This window comes from Haliotis rufescens, unplaced genomic scaffold, assembly GCF_023055435.1.
Source record: "Haliotis rufescens isolate VD_foot unplaced genomic scaffold, xgHalRufe1.0.p SCAF_1, whole genome shotgun sequence".
In the NCBI taxonomy this organism is placed as follows: domain Eukaryota; kingdom Metazoa; phylum Mollusca; class Gastropoda; order Lepetellida; family Haliotidae; genus Haliotis; species Haliotis rufescens.
The window spans coordinates 5,983,477-6,004,447 of NW_025963779.1; the positions used below are offsets into that span (position 1 = coordinate 5,983,477).

At 43.1% G+C, this 20,971-nt stretch overlaps 2 protein-coding genes across 4 annotated transcripts in view; one reads left to right on the forward strand and one right to left on the reverse strand.

Moving 5' to 3' along the window:
* The window catches only part of LOC124150081 (nucleolar protein 6-like), a 44,769-nt gene extending 39,701 nt beyond the window's left edge, over positions 1–5,068 (forward strand). For both annotated transcript variants that reach the window (XM_048399716.1, XM_048399693.1), the window contains exons 19-23: positions 1,397–1,494; positions 1,644–1,858; positions 2,719–2,913; positions 3,523–3,624; positions 4,407–5,068. In XM_048399716.1, the coding sequence (XP_048255673.1) occupies positions 1,397–1,494; positions 1,644–1,858; positions 2,719–2,913; positions 3,523–3,624; positions 4,407–4,553 (757 nt within the window). In that variant the 3' untranslated portion in view covers positions 4,554–5,068. The remainder of the gene's footprint in view (positions 1–1,396; positions 1,495–1,643; positions 1,859–2,718; positions 2,914–3,522; positions 3,625–4,406) is intronic.
* Positions 5,069–6,580: 1,512 nt separating this feature from the next.
* Positions 6,581–15,700, reverse strand: LOC124150080 (cyclic AMP-responsive element-binding protein 3-like protein 3). 2 transcript variants are annotated; one of them, XM_046521983.2, is made up of 7 exons: positions 15,284–15,700; positions 12,924–13,356; positions 12,373–12,542; positions 11,411–11,545; positions 10,406–10,533; positions 9,629–9,810; positions 6,581–7,914 (listed from the first exon to the last, which is right to left on the reverse strand). In XM_046521983.2, the coding sequence occupies exons 1-7, from the start codon at positions 15,383–15,385 to the stop codon at positions 7,586–7,588; spliced, it is 1,479 nt and encodes a 492-aa protein (XP_046377939.2). In that variant the 5' UTR covers positions 15,386–15,700; the 3' UTR covers positions 6,581–7,585. The 2 variants fall into 2 exon arrangements, with proteins under 2 accessions (XP_046377939.2, XP_046377942.2); XM_046521986.2 differs by lacking the exon at positions 15,284–15,700 and adding an exon at positions 14,832–15,069.
* Positions 15,701–20,971: the final 5,271 nt, after the last annotated feature.

Here is a 20,971-nt window from a genome sequence, read left to right on the forward strand (position 1 = left end):
TAGGCCATACACTGCACCAGTGGTGTAGGTCATACACTGCACCAGTAGTGTAGGTCATACTGCATGAGTAGTGTAGGTCATACATCGCATCAGAAGTGTAGGTCATACACTGCATCAGGAGTGTAGGCCATACATTGCATCAGTAGTGTAGGTCGTACACTGCATCAGTAGTGTAGGTCATACACTGCATCAGTAGTGTAGGTCGTACATTGCATCAGTAGTGTAGGCCATACATTGCATCAGTAGTGTAGGTCATACACTGCATCAGGAGTGTAGGTCATACACTGCACCAGTAGTGTAGGTCGTACACTGCATCAGTAGTGTAGGTCGTACTGCACCAGTAGTGTAGGTCATACACTGCATCAATAGTGTAGGCTGTACACTGCATCAGTAGTGTAGGCCATACACTGCATCAGTAGTGTAGGTCATACACTGCACCAGTAGTGTAGGTCATACTGCATCAGTAGTGTAGGCCATACACTGCATCAGTAGGGTTGGTCATACACTGCATCAGTAGTGTAGGTCATACACTGCACCAGTAGTGTAGGCCATACACTGCACCAGTAGTGTAGGTCATACACTGCACCAGTAGTGTAGGCCATACACTGCATCAGTAGTGTAGGCCATACACTGCATCAGTAGTGTAGGTCATACACTGCATCAGTAGTGTAGGTCATACACTGCATCAGTAGTGTAGGCCATACACTGCATCAGTAGTGTAGGCCATACACTGCATCAGTAGTGTAGGTCATACACTGCATCAGTAGTGTAGGCCATACACTGCATCAGTAGTGTAGGCCATACACTGCATCAGTAGTGTAGGCCATACTGCACCAGTAGTGTAGGCCATACACTGCACCAGTAGTGTAGGTCATACACTGCATCAGTAGTGTAGGTAATACACTGCATCAGTAGTGTAGGCCATACACTGCATCAGTAGTGTAGGTCGTACTGCACCAGGATAGGTCATACATCACACCACGGTAGATCAGGTGGTCAGGCTCACTGACTTGGTTGATACATGTAATAGTATCCCTGTTGCGTAGATCAATGCTCATGATGTCAGTCACTGAATTGTCTGGTCCAGACTTGATTATTTACAGCTGGAAATGGCGTTAAACAATCAAATCATAATAAGGTTACTGTACTGTGTATCAGTGATGTCCCATATCATGAACCATGATCTGTAGGCAATAATGTATAAACTCCAGTACCAATGTTCCCTAGAATTGTGTGAGGAGTTTTATTACAAGTAGATATTGTTTTTATAATACAGATGCTTGTTTGGGTGTTGAAATCATCAGCAACAAATCAAAATATTAACGTGTTCAGTGATAGAAAATGAGCAATGTTGTATTCACACTGTCAGTAAATGGTTTACCCTTGCTGTTTACAGATCCCCCATAGTCGGCTTCCTCCGTTTCTTGAGCATCTTGTCAACATTTGACTGGAAGACCCAACCCCTTGTCGTCAACCTCAACAATGAGTTCTCCAGTGAGTTGTGTCACGTTCATGTCCAGGCTTTTGTCTACTGTTACGTAGCATGCCTTTGCCATTCCCAGAATTACAGATATCGCAAGTACATACCCCGTTTATTGATTGTGAACAGACTCTTGGTTCCATTTTGTAAATCCCTATTACAGAGGACGACATATCTGACATCCAAAAGAAGTTTGCAGAGGACAGGAGTAGTCTCCCCCTGATGTGTCTCTGCACGCCACATGACAGGCTGATCGGCCACTGGACGAGGGAGCGCCCGACAGTGCCGATACTTCAGAGATTGGTGTTGCTGGCCCAGCAGTCATTGCAGATGTTGCAGCAACAGCTGCAGCACGACTACATCAATGCCGACTTCAAGGTACACGACAATAATACACATATAGACAACTGTTGACTTTACATTTGGTCATTTAACGTCTCCCTCAGCAATATTCCAGCTATATGACTTGGATAATGCATGTCATCGTATCCCAATTGCATAGATCGATGCTCATGATGCTCACTGGATTGCCTGGTCCAGACTCGATTATTTACGGAATGACGTCATGTAGCTGGAATAATCATGAGTTGTACCCTCTGGTGGTTAGTTAATGTTTCCCTGCTGTTGTACACTCTGGTGGTTAGTTAATGTTTCCCTGCTGTTGTACACTCTTGTGGTTAGTTCATGTTTCCCTGCTGTTGTACACTCTGGTGGTTAGTTCATGTTTCTCTGCTGTTGTACACTCTGGTGGTTAGTTCATGTTTCCCTGTTGTTGTACACTCTGGTGGTTAGTTCATGTTTCTCTGTTGTTGTACACTCTGGTGGTTAGTTAATGTTTCCCTGCTGTTGTACACTCTGGTGGTTAGTTAATGTTTCTCTGCTGTTGTACACGCTGGTGGTTAGTTAATGTTTCCCTGCTGTTGTACACTCTGGTGGTTAGTTAATGTTTCTCTGCTGTTGTACACGCTGGTGGTTAGTTAATGTTTCCCTGCTGTTGTACACTCTGGTGGTTAGTTAATGTTTCCCTGCTGTCATAAGGGGTGTGGATTGGGTGGTCAGGCTCATCTATTTGTGTGACATGGAGTCTGGTCCCTTGCTGCCTGGACCAGACTTCATTATTTACAGGTGTTGTCATGTAGCTAGGATGCTGCTGACAGCAGTGTTAAACATCACTCACTTACTCCTTCACTAAACACCTATGATACTTTGTCTCTGATTAAGTGTTGTTTTTGTTGTAGACAATCTTCCGACCACCGCTAGATGCGTTTGACCTCGTCATCTACCTGAAAACCAAACATATACCCCGACAGCACCAGGCAGTGGATATTGCCATGGCAACAAAGATTCCCACAAGAGAGTCTGAGAGTACTTGGAGGAGACTGATGCCAGTTGTGGACTACGACCCAGTACAGTTCTACCTGGAGGAACTGAGGGTAAGATTAGTATGACCCAGGACAGTTCTACCTGTAGCGTAAGATTACTACCACCTAGTATAGTTCTACCTGGAGGGTAAAATTACCAAGCCCAGTATAGTTCTACCTGTAACACAGCACATAAAGTCAGTCATCTCACACACTGACCCACCAAGGCTTCCACAAAATGAAAGTCCGACAACTGGTAGTCTAGATCATGCTGACTGCTGGAGTTCTAACGCTTCATGACAATGCCTCTTCTCACACCTCTCGACTTGTAAAGGCTGCTGTTCAACAATGTGGGTTTGAAGAGCTTCCTCACCCTCCATACTTGCCAGACCTGGCACCAAGTAATTTGCACCTGTTTCTTAAACAGAAAGAACACCTTCATAGAAAGCGCTATGACAACAATGATGACCTCAAAGCTGCCGTGAATTGGATTTTCAGACTGGCTTCAGAAAACTTCTTCCTGATTGGAATTGAAAAGCATCACTATCGATATGTGAAATGTATTGAAAAGCAGGGAGATCATGTTGAAAACTAAAATTAAAAACACTTTCACAATTTGTTTTGTTTGTTTGGCTTAGAAAACATTGAAATATTTGACAGCAAGAGTTCTCCTGTTTGCAGGGGGCCTTTGGTGACCTGGCACTGTTCTTCCATGACAAGTATGGCGGCTCTACTATTGGAATCGTGTGGAAGCCTAAAGCCAAAGAAACCAGACCTTTTAAGGTAAGAAAATCAGAACCATCATAAAATACAATATATTTTATTTGCTCGACCTTTGTTGGATTAAAAGTTTAAAAGATGCAGCTACAAAAATCTAACAAATAGTAATTGATGAAATGCTGTTTATTTCGTCTCTTGTCACTGGAAACCCTGACAGAAAGAAGAGAGCCTTGTCTGACCTAACTGAATGCTTATTAGTTTAACTGTAACTAAATTAACCACCCGGCACTTTTGCTTATCACAAACAAATATGATAAGAAATGTTATGCTACACAAATGTTTTTATTTCGACCTATGGATCGTATAAGGTGCCGCAATTTGCTGTGCAGAGTTGTGTCCCTTGAGCACGCCATAAACCTATGATTGTGGGTTGGAATCCAGAGAGCAATTCCACAAAGCAAGTGTAGCGCAATGTAGTATGCCTATGTTATAGTATAGGAGTTACGATAACCTTGGCGCTCTGATAGCTTTGTGAAACAGATCCATGGTTCGCCAAGATTATGTGTCTAGGATTGTCAGCATCATACCTGTGCTCATGGGTGTCACAAAAGTGGTAAACATCTAAGATCTGCATCCTTTTGTGTTTTCCTCCCACATCAAGCTGACACACCTTGACTGGAATACTGTTCAAAGTGGCGTTAAACCCAGCTCACTCACTCAACCTTACAAAGCTAGAAAAAGAAAGACATTAACCATAAAATATACAAAAGCGTGGCCAAGGATTGGTGGATTCAATATTAAATACAGAAGCTGTTGACAAAACGAAAGCAATGTTTCATTGTCAGGTATCTGACGTCGGAGGATGTACCCTGGACAGCAGTGCCTCCAACGCGGACGATATTCTTCTCAAAGTGAACATGGACGCCATCATTGCAGACTTTGAAGTTTTGGGGAAGGGACTTGTCACTCATATTAAGAAGATGAAGATGTAGATAACAAGTCACCAACTATTCCTAAAATTGTGAACATTGTATTGTTTCATTAAAATCCTATCCCGATACAGAATGACGTTTTCATCCAAGCAATCAGGGAAGGTAACAGTCAGACTGTGTTTGCTAATCATACGACCTAGAAAAGGTTGATATGGCGTTCAGAACAACAGTTAGGAGTCTGTGTTTTGTTGGGCTAGTTGTTTGTGGTTGATAGTTACACAGATGACCTGGGTTTGACACATCGTGTGATCATCGATGGTGTGTTTCATGTTTCTTGCTTGACCATAAGTACACATGAAGCAAATGAAACTGAGATTCACTGAGTAATCTTTGACTTATGTACACTTTGTTAGAAATTATTGGAAAATGTCACAAAATGCACTAACAAATCTGAACTATTTATGGATTTATGTATTGTGTGATAAAATGTATCATGATATATTATGTCAACACTATTGTTTGTTAAGAATGAGTCAAGAAAATTAAACATTTTATCTACCCAAATGATTTTCGTTGGTATCTGCCATGTCAGTACTTAAGACCGGAGTTCATCCAGAGAATGCCCTTTATACCAGGTCATGCAGCGCCTTGTGCCTTTACCCCCGGGGGCAGGCAGTGATGTTGTGCCTTTACCCCCAGGGGCAGGCAGTGATGTTGTGCCCTTACCCCCGGGGGCAGGCAGTGATGTTTTGCCCATACCCCTGGGGGCAGGCAGTGATGTTGTGCCCTTACCCCCAGGGGCAGGCAGTGATGTTTTGCCCTTACCCCTGGGGGCAGGCAGTGATGTTGTGCCCTTACCCCCAGGGGCAGGCAGTGATGTTGTGCCTTTACCCCCGGGGGCAGGCAGTGATGTTGTGCCCTTACCCCTTGGGGAAGGCAGTGATGTTGTGCCCTTACCCCCAGGGGCAGGCAGTGATGTTGTACCTTTACCCCCAGGGGCAGGCAGTGATGTTATGGCCTTACCCCCAGGGGCAGGCAGTGATGTTGTACCTTTACCCCCAGGGGCAGGCAGTGATGTTGTGCCCTTACCCACGGGGACACACGGTGAATTTTGCCATTACTCCCAGGGGCACACAGTGAATTGTGCTTTACCCCAAATGGCAGGCAGTGATGTTGTGCCCTTACCCCCAAGGGCAGGCAGTGATGTTGTGCCCTTACCCCCGGGGGCAGGCAGTGATGTTGTGCCCTTACCCCCGGGGGCAGGCAGTGATGTTGTGCCCTTACCCCCGGGGGCAGGCAGTGATGTTGTGCCCTTACCCCCGGGGGCAGGCAGTGATGTTGTGCAAATTCAACTTGAAGTACTTGTTTCACCGTTCATGTCAATATACACGATTATAAGAGGGCTTGATGTTCAGACACAAAGTGGGGGATGTCCTCACAACAGGTGCCCGATTGGGTTCCATTGCAGGCGTTCTGTGATTTAATGCTTGTGGAATGGGGCCTGCCCAGGTCCTAGTACTCCTTGTCCTTACAACAGTGTATCAAGAGGCGTAACAGTGTGTCGCATCTGGTGTCATTGTGTCCCCACCCAGTTAGTTACATGCTAGTTTGGTTGGCACAGACTTAAGTATGTTTGCCAGTTGTGATCCTACTGCTACAGCTGGGATATTGTAGACTGTGGTTCAAACACTCACTCACACACTCCACAACGTATATGAAGCCTCCATTTGAATTATTTCATCATACTTTTCATGAGAACATAAATTACACTATGTGAGATCCATGTTATTACCTCGATCCCAATCACACATATCAATGTTATTACCTTTCTTACAAACACATGCACGATCCATGTTATTACCTTTGATACTGATCACATTAATATCAATGTTATTATCTGCCATACCAACATATGTAATATTAATGTTATTACCTTGGATCTCATATACATATTCAGTGACCTTGACTTTAAGCACAACTAATCTTAAAGGTACTACAGACCGTATTGTGTCCACTAGGAGCTGAGGATGTGAAAGTCACCAAGAATCCCTGTGCAACATGGTGCAATGGAAATAATCACAACAGAATATTAAAAACAGTTTATTCCTTTCTGTAAACATGATAAATATATAGTCATAAACAATAGATCAACAAAATGTTTACAGCACATGACAATACTAGCACACAAATACGTAGCCTTCCCTCTGGTAAAGCCATGTTGGATGTTCAACAAAAATGATGACTACACGATCCCACTGAAACAAGGCATTTGAAACCTCATTTATAAAAATCCATGCTTTGTCATTTTCTCTCTTTCTGTATAATATACATTCGCCACAATATGTAGCTGTAATTTCATGAAAACAACGATACAGCCCAAAGCTGTATAGCGAAAGAATGACCACTAAATCCACTGTCTGACAGTCCACAGCAAATGTACACCTTGCAAAACATTATTCACATCATGTATGGTGGTTATTTGTGCAAATTGTCATTTTGTAACTTGTCGCAAAACTTCAACTTATAGGTTACGATGCATGCTAAGCTGATCTTTGATGGCCATCAAGCACAAAGCGTCTTTGTCTTCTCCTTCCACTTGCTTCAGGATATTATATGAGTTTGATGCTTAATGTTTGATGTTTAATTTTCTATCTTTTTCATAGTTATCCACTGGGCTATTGGGCAAGTTGAACACACGCAACAGAAGTGTTAACAAAAACATAGATATTAATTTTCAGAGAAACAAACAAAACGATGTCTACATCTGCGTGTAAACTATATCCTCATGAATTCATAAGCAAAATACAATTTAGTATCGTGATTGGTGGCAGCTACATTCATAAAGGCAAATTTATTCTACACTGTACATATTCAAGTACCAAGATGTTTGTGTGTAAGAGAATCCTACAGGATACTGTAATGACCCATTATGTTGTAAACGTCCATTACTGCAGGACAGCGAGTAAAAACCTATAAAACATGAATCACAATTTTTTGCTGCCAAAACATAACAAATTGGTGGATATCTCTGATCACCATTCACTGATCCAGTTTTAATTCTGTTACCATGGTAACAAACAGAATGTCAGCACTCATAAATCTGCCTCCTCTATTTTTTGCGGTCTGTGAGCAAATTGTCCTTTTCCCTGATCATCATGTTCTTGTACTGTTTCTGCAGGTACAACATTTTCTTTCACCGGCAGGAGACCATTAAGGGTATTGGGGTCCAATTCTGCTGTCTCGTTGGAATCCAATGCTGTGTTCATGTCGCTGTCTTCAGGAGCCTTGATTCTGCCTTTCATGGGTTTAATGGCTGGTGTCTTGGTGTTCCAAGGCAAGGAGGGTTTGATGGACACTCCATACGGGTCATCATCGTTCCCATTCAGAGCATCACTGTTGTGTAGGAGACTTCTCGACTTCCCTACAAAGTAAACCACTGCATTAAAACTTGCATCATCAATATCATACATTTGGAAGATAACTTGACTGATACATGGATATGGTGCTGAGAAATCTAAGATCATAATTGAGATCAATCTGGGATTCCAATATGTGATCAGTGGTATGGCCAAGGGACACAACTCTGCACGGGGAATGGCAGTGTTGCCGATGTTTCAAGCACAAGGAGAGATGTACAAGGTAGGGCTGGGACGAGTCCAGATTTACTACCTGGGTACCCACCATAGGTACAAACTGTCCGATTGGGAAAAGTTTGACCGTAGTCCTGGCAAAATGTATTTAGATACACGTATAAAACAATCTGGTCATGCATATGCAGTGATGTTTACTGCATGGAGTTTTATCTTTTTTTCAAACATATTAAAGTCAGAAGGAATGTGTGCATAGTCAGAAAGAAATGGGTACATTAGTGACCATAGAGTTTTAGATAAGTTTTGTCATTAAACAATATATCACGTGACTAACCACGGGTCCGGGTAGTCCTGGGTGTACCCGGGTCTTGCTGAGTACCCACCCGACCTAGTACCTGAGTTACCCGTCCGAGCCCAAGTAAAAGGGGTCTTAATTACCACTGGGGTCAGATACAGTCCTGACCACTTGAAATAGAATCATGAAATATCGAGATTATAAATTAACAAAGGACCCGTGAAGATCTGGGGAAGAATAGGTCTTCAGCAACCCATGCTTGCTGTAAAAGGCGACTAACGGGATCGGGTGGTCAGGCTCGCTGCCTTGGTTGATAATACATGTCATTGTTTCCCAATTGCATGGTGTCAATTTCTGGATTGTCTGATCCAGACTTGATTATTTACAGACCACCGTCATATAACTGGTATATTGCTGAGTCTGGCGTTACACAACAAACAAACAAATAATTAACGAACTTAGCTGCCTGTGTGCTAATAAAGGCTATAAGGCATACTTATAAGATATTACTTACAGCTATGACAAAAAATGCAATGTGTGTTTTTGAGGAAATATCCATGGAACATGTCAAAATCTGGGTAAAGATCGACAGTCGGGTCACGGAGCATTTATATTTAGCAGTGTGTGCATCTCGAACAAAGACAGTGGAATTTTAACGATGATATGTGCACATAATTGCTTTCATTTTATGCTTGTAATGTACAGACATCACTGTTGACCTAGTTCACGCACTGCTGAACATATGATTATTTCTTAATACCGGTATATCATTAAGTAATATTCCTTGTCGGCAGAATGGCTTGATTTCACTTTATATGTATTAGCACAAATGCAACTACCTCCGGGAAGGACTATAAGTGCCTGCATGGTGTATTTTGCAACATGCAAATAGATAGGCATGAAAAAATACAGCAAGGTCACGATACAATACATATCGCGATACGCATATTAATGTCAAAACACATGGAAACTTCTTGACAATAAATATTTCAGAGCAGGTTCGTAGCGGCTATTTACAGTAGTGAATGACAACACACTTTGCAATATCTGACCAACAAAAACGCCAGGGGTCATTCAACAAGTAGTAAGTAATTTATTTCAGCCAGTTTAATGTCTTGTATCGATACAAAAAAAATGTATCGTGTATCGTATTGTCACATGAAAACTCCTGATGCACCGTGCACCAATGTATCGTTTCACCCTTACAAATAGATGTGATTACAGGGGATCACATTCAGTGTTCAGCTCACCTGGCATAGGCATCTGCTTGAGATCAGAGACGGAGCTGTTCCGGGAGAAGGGGTTGAAGTTAGGTATCACCAGCAGGGCAAAGGACAAGAGCAGGACAGCCAGACAGGTTGTTGTCTGGGCAGGTCGACCTGACTTGGAGGTCACCATCATCTGCAGCTTCTTCAGCTGGGTGAGCAGAGACCTGGATGAGCAACAAACTGCCATGTTAGTCATAGAGTCATGTACTGATTTCTTGAGTCTGGTGGATGGTGCAACATGTACAGTCACTATTAACATGGGACCAAAACATGCATTATTAAGGTACAGCAAACTACGGTTATGACGAACTCAAAGGGACCTCTTATTTTAGTTCGTTATGACCGTAGTTCGTTATAAGCGTTTCGAATGTTGTATATGATAAAATATACAGCAAATGGCCGGGACCCCAAAACAGTTCGTTATATCTGTCAGTTTGTTATACCTGTCAGTTCGTTGTAAGTTTGTTCGTTATAAACATAGTTTACTGTATCTATTGTATGCTGTGACATTATTCTTCCGTTTTCCCTTCTTATGATTACAGATACCTTAGTGCCAGGACTTCATTGCAAACAGTACATAAGGCCTAGAAGTAATTTTGATTCCAGTGAAAACTCCTGTTTAATGATGTCAGTTCCCAATTACACATCCAGGCAATGGATACTCAGTAACCATGGTAACACCTGTAAATTTTAAAATTTGTTTTTAATGTCTACTTACAATATAGCAATGCTTGCAATGAAAAGAGAAAAACATCTTACACATTCTGTTTCTCCAGGGCATTTACTTTCTTGTGAAGGTTCTGGTTCTCAGAGGTGCACAGTTTGACCCGTTGCTCTAAGCCATCAACATACTCCATCTTTCTCTTTCGACTTTCCTTCGCTGACACCTGTTAAAGTCAAAGAATAACTATCAATATGAACATGAGAATGCAGTTTTGAGAGCTTAGCCTTAACTGACATTGACTGACCAAGGTCATCAGACTTTTGTTTGGCCATTCTGTGAGTCAGCTTATGAGACATTGCCATCTTGCACACATGGTTCAAAGATGGTGGTGCCCTAGTTAAACACACTACGATCGCTACCAATTTGAAAATGTATTTAGATAAACGTTTTCCATGCATTTGTGCACAGGTATCTACTGTATTTGTTCCATATGAATAATGTGAATTCTTCAGTTAAGATCTTGATTTATATGATATCCTAAAATTTGTAATGTTTTTAACCTGGTTTCGTAGTCCATGTTTCATAAATTCAAAATCAATAGAAACTACAGAGAAATCACAGGCATAAACAGGTCTGACAATAGATCACCTAAATTGCAATATGGCTGCATAATTTGTACAAGTGTAACAAGAATAAGCACAAAACATGAACAAACTAACACAAACTGCATTCCTTACTGCATGGGAGTGAGTGAGGATGCTTTTACGCCGCTTTTTGCAGTGCTTCAGCAATATCATGGTGGGGGGTCACCAGCAATGGGCTTCACACATTGTACCCATAGGGGTTCAACCTTGGGCCTTCAGCGTTACAAGTGAACGCTGTAATCACAAGGCTACCCCAACGCCCCTATCGGCATGTGCATTAAAATACACATTGAAACATGCCAAAATTGGACATGGACATGCATCATGTGCATTGCATGAAAACACTGATGCATATGGTAAGCCATTCTCCTTGCCCCTTGGTCATGTCACATTGTGGGCACTGTCATACCGGCACCCAACCTACTGATTTCATAACATGGGGAGTTAAGCTCCTACCTTGTTGCGGATCTTCCTGCGGATGGACTTAAGGGCTCTTTCCTCCTCCTTGGTGAGAGGTAGGTGGGAAGGTAGGGACACGCCTTCCCGGTTCAGCAGGTCCTTCTCCTCCTCGGTCAGCTGCAGGTCAGGGTACTACAACATGCAAACAGGAACATAAGCTAACACTTCACAGGACATCAAATTTGGAAATATGTCAGCTTACTACAACAGAGAGTGTAACAGATGGTCATTACTAATTTTCTGGCACAGAAGCACTTCCCTTATTAATCAGTGATAGAAACTAACATTTCTAGTTTTGTAGTCCTTATAATGATAACATATTGCAAAACCAATTTCTAACCTTGTTAATTATATCTATCTTGACCTTATAATTAACCTTATCCTATATCTGCAGAACTTAAAGTATGAATACATGCACAGCATTCAAGAGTAGAACAAAAAACGGGCGAAGTGACTATTACAAAAACACCAACATGTGTATAGTAGGCATATTTATATATTTCATGGTTAAGAAATATGTGCTCCACAGAAAACAACCATGATGAGAAAAGAGAACCTGAAAGATATTATTTTATACAAGTTACTGTCCAAGAATTTTTCACATACACAAAAATAGGAGCTGGCCTGCCTGTTTCCATTTTCATAAATCGTTCCCTGACAACCCATATTTCAGTAGAATAATGGGTGAGTTTGGTTTGACACAGCTATTTCAGTTCTAACCGGCATGTCAGCTTGTTGTTAAGTGATTCAAGCCTTGGGGACATTTACCACTTTGTCGGAACACAGGTGAACACAGGTGACAAACCTAGAAACATAATCAGGAAGAATCTGGGATTCCAACCCATGATCATTGGTTTCTGGCATGCTAGGGGGGATGGAACTCTGCACAGCCAATTGTGGCACCCTACATAAGCCATACCCCCAGGCATATAATGACTGTAGTGTGACATGACGGCTACCTTGGATGAACTTGTGACCTCGGGATTCACATCCTTCACTGTGAAGGGCAGGGACTGAGACTGGCTTGATGACAACTTCAGGATCTGAACGGTTTTCCTGTCTCCGCTGCTGACTGTGATGTAGGAGGTGTTGTTTGTTGATGAAGTGTCATCACTGTCACTGCCAGAATCTGTAATAATGTATATCAATTATTTATAAATGTACACATCATAAAAACAAGTAACACCTAAAACATAAAAGAGGGATTCTGATAACCTCTATTTTACTCATTTTTAGAATAAAGTTGGTCAAACAGCATTTTGCAGTTTTTCAATGCCATAACCATGGTAACAACTGATTTAGCCACGGTCAACATGGCCAAAAAGACATCTTCCATCACACAAAGTATTGACCAAACATGCTAAAGACATTATTGTGGAAACTAGATTTGCACAACTATTGACACTGATATTTTCCGGAAAATTTTTCCCTTTCATCTTATAAGTGTATCTAAAAGATGGAAGGTTTCTCACCAAGTTTAAACATAGTAAATCTATAAAAGATAACATACCAAAATTCACAGACACTTCTTTGTCATTTGATGCAAGGAGATCAAAATTGTCCAAGAAATTTGCTGAAGCAACACCACTGAAATCCACATTTATATCATGCATGTCCAAGTCCTCCAGCCCAAGAGGGCTTGCATCTGATTGGAACATTGTCTCAGTCCCATAATGTGATTGGCTGACCACCGATTCTGACATTTTTCCTTCACTTGACACTGTCTCCAGTCTATCTGTTGAACCACGAGGTGAGTCTCCCATTGAATCTAATGACACACCACTGTCACTGTGCTCACTGGGAGATTTGTGAGAGTAATAGTCATGATCCGTGTGCACTTGCTGTGAGGGCTCGCTCTGTGTTTGGATTTGTTCTTTTAGGGTGTCATCGGTCAGCAGGGAATCAAATATGTTGTCTTGCAGGAGGTCAATGTCAAGGTCATTCTGTGAAAATAATACAAACCATGCTTCAGTCAGCGTTATGTCTGCTATATCATGACTGCCTGTAAACACTGTACATGCTGTATGCAAGTCTAGTCCAGACCCACCAGTTATTATATTATACTGAAAATCAGTGTCTAACAGTGACGTAACGAAGGCATTTTACAAGTTTTGGCAACTTTGGAGAAACAATTTTGCGAGGGCACGAGGCCTAGCCAAGCGGGATCAGTAGTCATATCTGTGCTTGTAAACCTCTGCGGCTTGAAACCTTCTCCACATATTAAAATAGTTGGATTTGGCCCAAATATGTTTGAATTGTTACCTTGTTTTGTTTTGTCGCTGTGTGTACATCTGATTGCACTTCTTAACGTTATGACAGGACAGCCGGACTGTCAACAACAACAGCCGTGATGTCTCGTAGACTAGGTTTAGAGTAGCTTCCCTTTGACAAAGGGCAGTTACTCTAGCGGAAGGACCGATGGATTGCCGCGAAAGGCAATTAAAAACAATTGTTGTTTTGCGTATATGTTGTTTCGCCACTGTATAAGAAACAGATTTCAGTTGGAACTATATTGGCTTCTGTCACTGTCCGACTGACACATCACTTACCCTGGCATTCCAGGAAAACTCGCAATGTTTCGGTAATGTTTATGAGAGAGGGAAAGCGATTTTGCAACACAGAATTAAAGAATGACATTATATGATAAAAAGGTTATCACGCTTGTGTGTTTGGGGATGGTAAATATCCTGTATTAGGAAAAAACACTATGTATTTAGCTCGCCAAGGCTCGCTAAATACAATGTTTATTCCTAATGCAGGATATTTACCATCCCCAAACACACTCGCGTGATAACCTCTATGTATCAGGATATCCTGGTAGTCTTATCCTGGTACTAGAAATCATGTCAACATGATGAATATTAGTGCTGGGATGATTCACTGCTACATCATGTTACGTCAAGTTTCGATATGATTATTGTATTATAGCTTGCCATATCTCTACATAATATGTTCCACAGTTCATGTACTTTTTCGTACATAACATGTTGCAGTGAATGTCCACAGCATTCTAATACTTCAGTCAGTCCTCTCTATCACTGGGTGAATGGGATTCCATGACAACCTTGCTTGACAATGACATAACTAAGCTTAAATGTGGTGACCAACATGGCTACTACAAGCAGTGAGTGCTTGTTAAACTGGCCAATCTTCAAACAGACCAAATAAGAACATTTACATGCTGTTGAAGCGACATGAAAGATAAAAGACAACATAGAACAAAATCTATCTATCATAATGCATACATCCATAATACAAACACAGGACTGCATTTGATATAAAATAGCTGATGCAATCGCCAAACATGACTTAATATATCTATATAAATATCATATCCTATCAGTTAAAAATTATACACCCCCATCCCCAATAAACAAACAAAACAACAACACAAAAACAAGTAAATAAGTGTACACACAGACACCATATCCCAAACACCACTGTCCCATCCGTCCATGCTTGTGTCCATCATTGACATTGCAGTGAGTCCAGTAAACAAAATCCTATCACTTCCCTGCATCGCTGTCCTAGAATTTCAGTAAACGTTAATATTTACTGGGCTGTTATTTCTTGTCAACCGATAGTAAATCGGGTTATCACTCGTACAAAAACGTTGACAAACACGGACACCATGTGGTATTCGATCAAAATGCTAATGGCTTGTAAAAACAACAGCTGCACAGATGCAATGTGGCGTCGCAGATAATTTAGAACTAAATGATTCATCGTCACTCTGCTCGTTCTTTTGACTGTGTCAGCGGTGTATACGTGTTGCGAAACAACACGACTACAGCTGATGAAACATCTAGATCCTAAATACGCAAAACTTGACAGAAATACTGATAAAATGTCGGAAGGAAAAACACTCACGAAATCTATGGTCTGGACATCCTGCAATTCCTCTTTCAAAACCCCGTCATTCTGATCAAAAAGCATGTCAAGTATTTGGGCAGAAGGGGGCTCCAACGCCATGATTGCGATTTTAGATGGTCAGCGTCAATTATGCCCTGTCAAATGGATATGTCGTGTTCACAGACACGTCACTCTATACTTGCTGTCTGTTATCCGTAATGGCCGTCGAATGTTGTGCAAGTTTTCACTTCCGTGAACTTGTCATGACAACACCGATATTTTAGTGGTATATTCTGTGGTGGTTACAGCTATTGAAAAAAAGTATGGAAAAGCCTGACGTCAACTAAAAATCCATCCCGTAAGATATCTTTAAGAAATTCTTCGATGACCACATAGTTCCTTTTGTTGACGTGTTACTAAATTTAGCATTTGCTCAACTCATCGGTTGTATTCTGAACATGGTTTTTCAGACACAGCGTTGAACGTTACATACAGCGATGCCTATGAGACCCTGTATGAAGTTTTAATGCCACAACTTCCGAGTTGACGTGGAAGCTGAAACGGAAGTTGTCGAAGGAAACCAAACCAAACACATGCGCTGTAGAACGAAACAATTATTGTTCATCTGCAAACTGTTATTGCAGGATCACTATTATCATATGCTATTTTGCAACAAAATGGGCCCACAAAGTGTTTCATAAGACGCCGTTACTCGAGACCATTGTCAGCATTGATTTTAAAGCGGGAAATATGAATTTCGAAGAGTTTATAGTCAGGGTTTATACACTAGGTCCTACTAAATAACGCCGGGGGCGTCCGGAAACGCCCGGGAGCGTCCGGTTAATTGGATTGTCTGGTCCAGACATGATTATTTACAGACTGCCGTCATATAGCTGAAATATTGCTGAGTGCGGGAAAAAACCCCCAAACAAATAAACTTAACATACGACCCGTGAAGATCGTCTTCAGCAACCCATGCTTGTGGTAAGAGGCGACTATGCTTGTCGTAAGAGGCGACTAACAGGATCGAGTGGTCAGGTTCGTTGATTTGGTTGATTTGGATTGTCTGGTCCAGACTCGATTATTTACAGACCGCCGTCATATAGCTAAAATATTGCTGACTGTGGCGTTAAACAACAAACAAACAAACATCTTTTACATTGTCAGTAATTGCTTTTACGCCCGCCTTGTTGGATAAAACACAAAACCTTCATGGCCTATTAAATATTTTTTACCTTGTTACTTGTATTCATATTTGTTTGTTTTTATTTTGCTGTGTGTTCTATTTATTTGTACGCCAGTTGATATTCTCACGATCTTACCAATCTGAGAAAGACATGTTTTATACACTATACTTTCTTTTGCCCCTCAGTATATTTATACAAGAAATTAAGATTCCAGTGCAGGGTTAGTGAATTATTCCAAACTCGACAGTGAAAAAATCCATTGACCCTGACAGAGAAGTTCCTATCGGGTAATATATTTATGTTGATAGACAATGTTATAATTCTAAACGTTTGTTAAATCTTAATTGCAAGACAACTTATTATTAAAGGTCCATATATGTCTTTAACCCATTCGTTCTTATTGTAATAAACATTACGTGGTTACATAATAATTTCAAATACAAACAGACACTACCCCAGTTGTCTGTTAAACACAATTATATATGCATTTAAGAAAGTCATTACTTGCACGAATGTAATACTCTCATGATTCCCACTTTAGCTGTAGAAGTGGAAAAGTTGTGTCTTCGAGCAGCTAACAAGTAGGTCATACTGCATCACTAGGGTAGGTCATACTGCATCACTAGGGTAGGTCATACTGCTGCACCAGGGTAGGTCATACTGCTGCACCAGGGTATGTCATACTGCATCACTAGGGTAGGTCATACTGCATCACTGGGGTAGGTCATACTGCATCACTAGGGTAGGTCATACTGCATCACTAGAGTAGGTCATACTGTTGCACCAGGGTAGGTCATACTGCATCACTAGAGTAGGTCATACTGCATCACTAGGGTAGGTCATACTGCTGGACCAGGGTAGGCTATACTGCTGGACCAGGGTAGGTCATACAGCATCACTAGGGTAGGTCATACTGCTGGACCAGGGTAGGCTATACTGCTGCACCAGGGTAGGTCATACTGCATCACTAGGGTAGGTCATACTGCATCACTAGAGTAGGTCATACTCTTGCACCAGGGTAGGTCATACTTCATCACTAGAGTAGGTCATACTGCATCACTAGGGTAGGTCATACTGCTGGACCAGCGTAGGTCATACTGCATCACTATGGTAGGTCATGGTGCATCACTAGAGTAGGTCATACTGCATCACTAGGGTAGGTCATACTGCTGCACCAGGGTAGTTCATACTGCATCACTAGGGTAGGTCATACTACAGCACCAGGGTAGGTCATACTGCAGCACTAGGGTAGGTCATACTGCGTCACTAGGGTAGGTCATACTGCAGCACCAGGGTAGGTCATACTGCATCACCAGGGTAGGTCATACTGCAGCACCAGGGTAGGTCATACTGCATCACCAGGGTAGGTCATACTGCAGCACCAGGGTAGGTCATACTGCATCACCAGGGTAGGTCATACTGCTGGACCAGGGTAGGTCATACTGCATCACTAGGGTAGGTCATACTGCTGCACCAGGGTAGGCTATACTGCTGCACTAGGGTAGGTCATACTGCATCACTAGGGTAGGTCATACTGCATCACCAGGGTAGGTCATACTGCATCACCAGGGTAGGTCATACTGCATCACCAGGGTAGGTTATACTGCTGCACCAGGGTAGGTCATACTGCATCACTAGGGTAGGTCATACTGCTGCACCAGGGTAGGCTATACTGCTGCACTAGGGTAGGTCATACTGCATCACTAGGGTAGGTCATACTGCATCACCAGGGTAGGTCATACTGCAGCACCAGGGTAGGTCATACTGCATCACCAGGGTAGGTCATACTGCTGCACCAGGGTAGGTCATACTGCATCACTAGGGTAGGTCATACTGCTGCACCAGGGTAGGTCATCCTGCATCACTAGGGTAGGTCATACTGCATCAGTAGGTTAGGTCATACTGCTGCACCAGGGTAGGCTATACTGCTGCACCAGGGTAGGTCATACTGCATCACTAGGGTAGGTCATACTGCATCACTAGGGTAGGTCATACTGCATCACCAGGGTAGGTCATACTGCATCACCAGGGTAGGTCATACTGCTGCACCAGGGTAGGTCATCCTGCATCACTAGGGTACGTCATACTGCTGCACCAGGGTAGGTCATACTGCATCACCAGTGTAGGTCATACTGCATCACTAGGGTAGGTCATACTGCTGCACCAGGGTAGGTCATACTGCATCACTAGGGTAGGTCATACTGCTGCACCAGGGTAGGTCAGAGTTTATGTAAAATGACAACAAGTAGCTAATAAGTAGGTCACACTGCACAATTCGGGTAGGTCATACTGCATCACCAGGGTAGGTCATACTGCATCACCAGGGTAGGTCACACTGCATCACCAGGGTAGGTCATACTGCTGCACCAGGGTAGGTCATACTGCATCACTAGGGTAGGTCATACTGCTGTACCAGGGTAGGTCATACTGCATCACTAGAGTAGGTCATACTGTTGCACCAGGGTAGGTCATACTGCATCACTATGGTAGGTCATACTGCATCACTAGGGTAGGTCATACTGCTGCACCAGGGTAGGCTATACTGCTGGAACAGGGTAGGTCAGAGTTTATGTAAAATGACAACAAGTAGCTAAGAAGTAGGTCATACTGCACAACTAGGGTAGGTCCTCCTGCTGGACCAGGGTAGGTCATACTGCTGGACCAGGGTAGGTCATACTGCATCACTATGGTAGGTCATACTGCAGCACCAGGGTAGGTCATACTGCATCACTATGGTAGGTCATACTGCAGCACCAGGGTAGGTCATACTGCATCACTAGGGTAGGTCATACTGCTGCACCAGGTTAGGTCATACTGCATCACTAGGGTAGGTCATACTGCATCACTAGGGTAGGTCATACTGCATCACTAGGGTAGGTCATACTGCATCACTAGGGTAGGTCATACTGCATCACCAGGGTAGGTCATACTGCATCACTAGGGTAGGTCATACTGCTGGACCAGGGTAGGCTATACTGCTGGACCAGGGTAGGTCATACAGCATCACTAGGGTAGGTCATACTGCTGGACCAGGGTAGGCTATACTGCTGCACCAGGGTAGGTCATACTGCATCACCAGGGTAGGTCATACTGCATCACTAGGGTAGGTCATACTGCTGGACCAGGGTAGGCTATACTGCTGGACCAGGGTAGGTCATACAGCATCACTAGGGTAGGTCATACTGCTGGACCAGGGTAGGCTATACTGCTGCACCAGGGTAGGTCATACTGCTTCACTAGGGTAGGTCATACTGCTGGACCAGGGTAGGCTATACTGCTGCACCAGGGTAGGTCATACTACAGCACCAGGGTAGGTCATACTGCATCACCAGGGTAGGTCATACTGCAGCACCAGGGTAGGTCATACTGCATCACCAGGGTAGGTCATACTGCAGCACCAGGGTAGGTCATACTGCAGCACAAGGGTAGGTCATACTGCAGCACCAGGGTAGGTCATACTGCATCTCCACGGTAGGTCATACTGCATCACTAGGGTAGGTCATACTGCTGCACCAGGGTAGGTCATACTGCATCACTATGGTAGGTCATACTGCATCAGTAGGGTAGGTCATACTGCAGCACCAGGGTAGGTCATACTGCATCACTAGGGTAGGTCATACTGCATCACTAAAGTAGGTCATACTGCTGGACCAGGGTAGGTCATACTGCATCACTAGGGTAGATCATACTGCATCACTAGGGTAGGTCATACTGCAGCACCAGGGTAGGTCATACTGCATCACGGGGCGGTCGGGTAGCCTAGTGGTTAAAGCGTTCGCTCGTCACGCCGAAGACCCGGGTTCGATTCCCGACATGGGTACAACGTGTGAAGCCCATTTCTGGTGTCCCCCGCCGTGATATTGCTGGAATATTGCTAAAAGCGGCGTAAAATCAAACTCACACACTCACTCATACTGCATCACTAGGGTAGGTCATACTGCATCACTAGGTAAGGTCATACTGCATCACTAGAGTAGGTCATACTGCTGCACCAGGGTAGGTCATACTGCATCACTAGGGTAGGTCATACTGCATCACTAGGGTAGGTCATACTGCATCACAAGGGTAGGTCATACTGCTGCACCAGGGTAGGTCACACTGCATCACTAGGGTAGGTCATACTGCATCACTAGGGTAGGTCATACTGCTGCATCAGGGTAGGTGATACTGCATCACTAGGGTAGGTCATACTGCATCACTAGAGTAGGTCATACTGTTGCACCAGGGTAGGTCATACTGCATCACTAGAGTAGGTCATACTGCAGCACCAGGGTAGGTCATGCTGCATCACTAGAGTAGGTCATACTGTTGCACCAGGGTAGGTCATACTGCATCACTAGAGTAGGTCATACTGCATCACTAGGGTAGGTCATACTGGTGGACCAGGGTAGGTCATACTGCATCACTATGGTAGGTCATACTGCATCACTAGAGTAGGTCATACTGCTGGACCAGGGTAGGCTATACTGCTGCACCAGGGTAGGTCATACTGCAGCACCAGGGTAGGTCATACTGCATC

Bases quoted from the DNA above. Each gene is read 5' to 3' on its own strand.
- LOC124150080 (XM_046521983.2), bottom strand. From the start codon at position 15,385: ATGGCGTTGGAGCCCCCTTCTGCCCAAATACTTGACATGCTTTTTGAT. The intron at 12,543-12,923 runs GTATGTTATCTT...ACATTATTACAG, and splicing joins AGAAGTGTCTGTGAATTTTG to ATTCTGGCAGTGACAGTGAT. The intron at 11,546-12,372 runs GTAGCCGTCATG...TGCATGTTGTAG, and splicing joins AGGTCACAAGTTCATCCAAG to TACCCTGACCTGCAGCTGAC.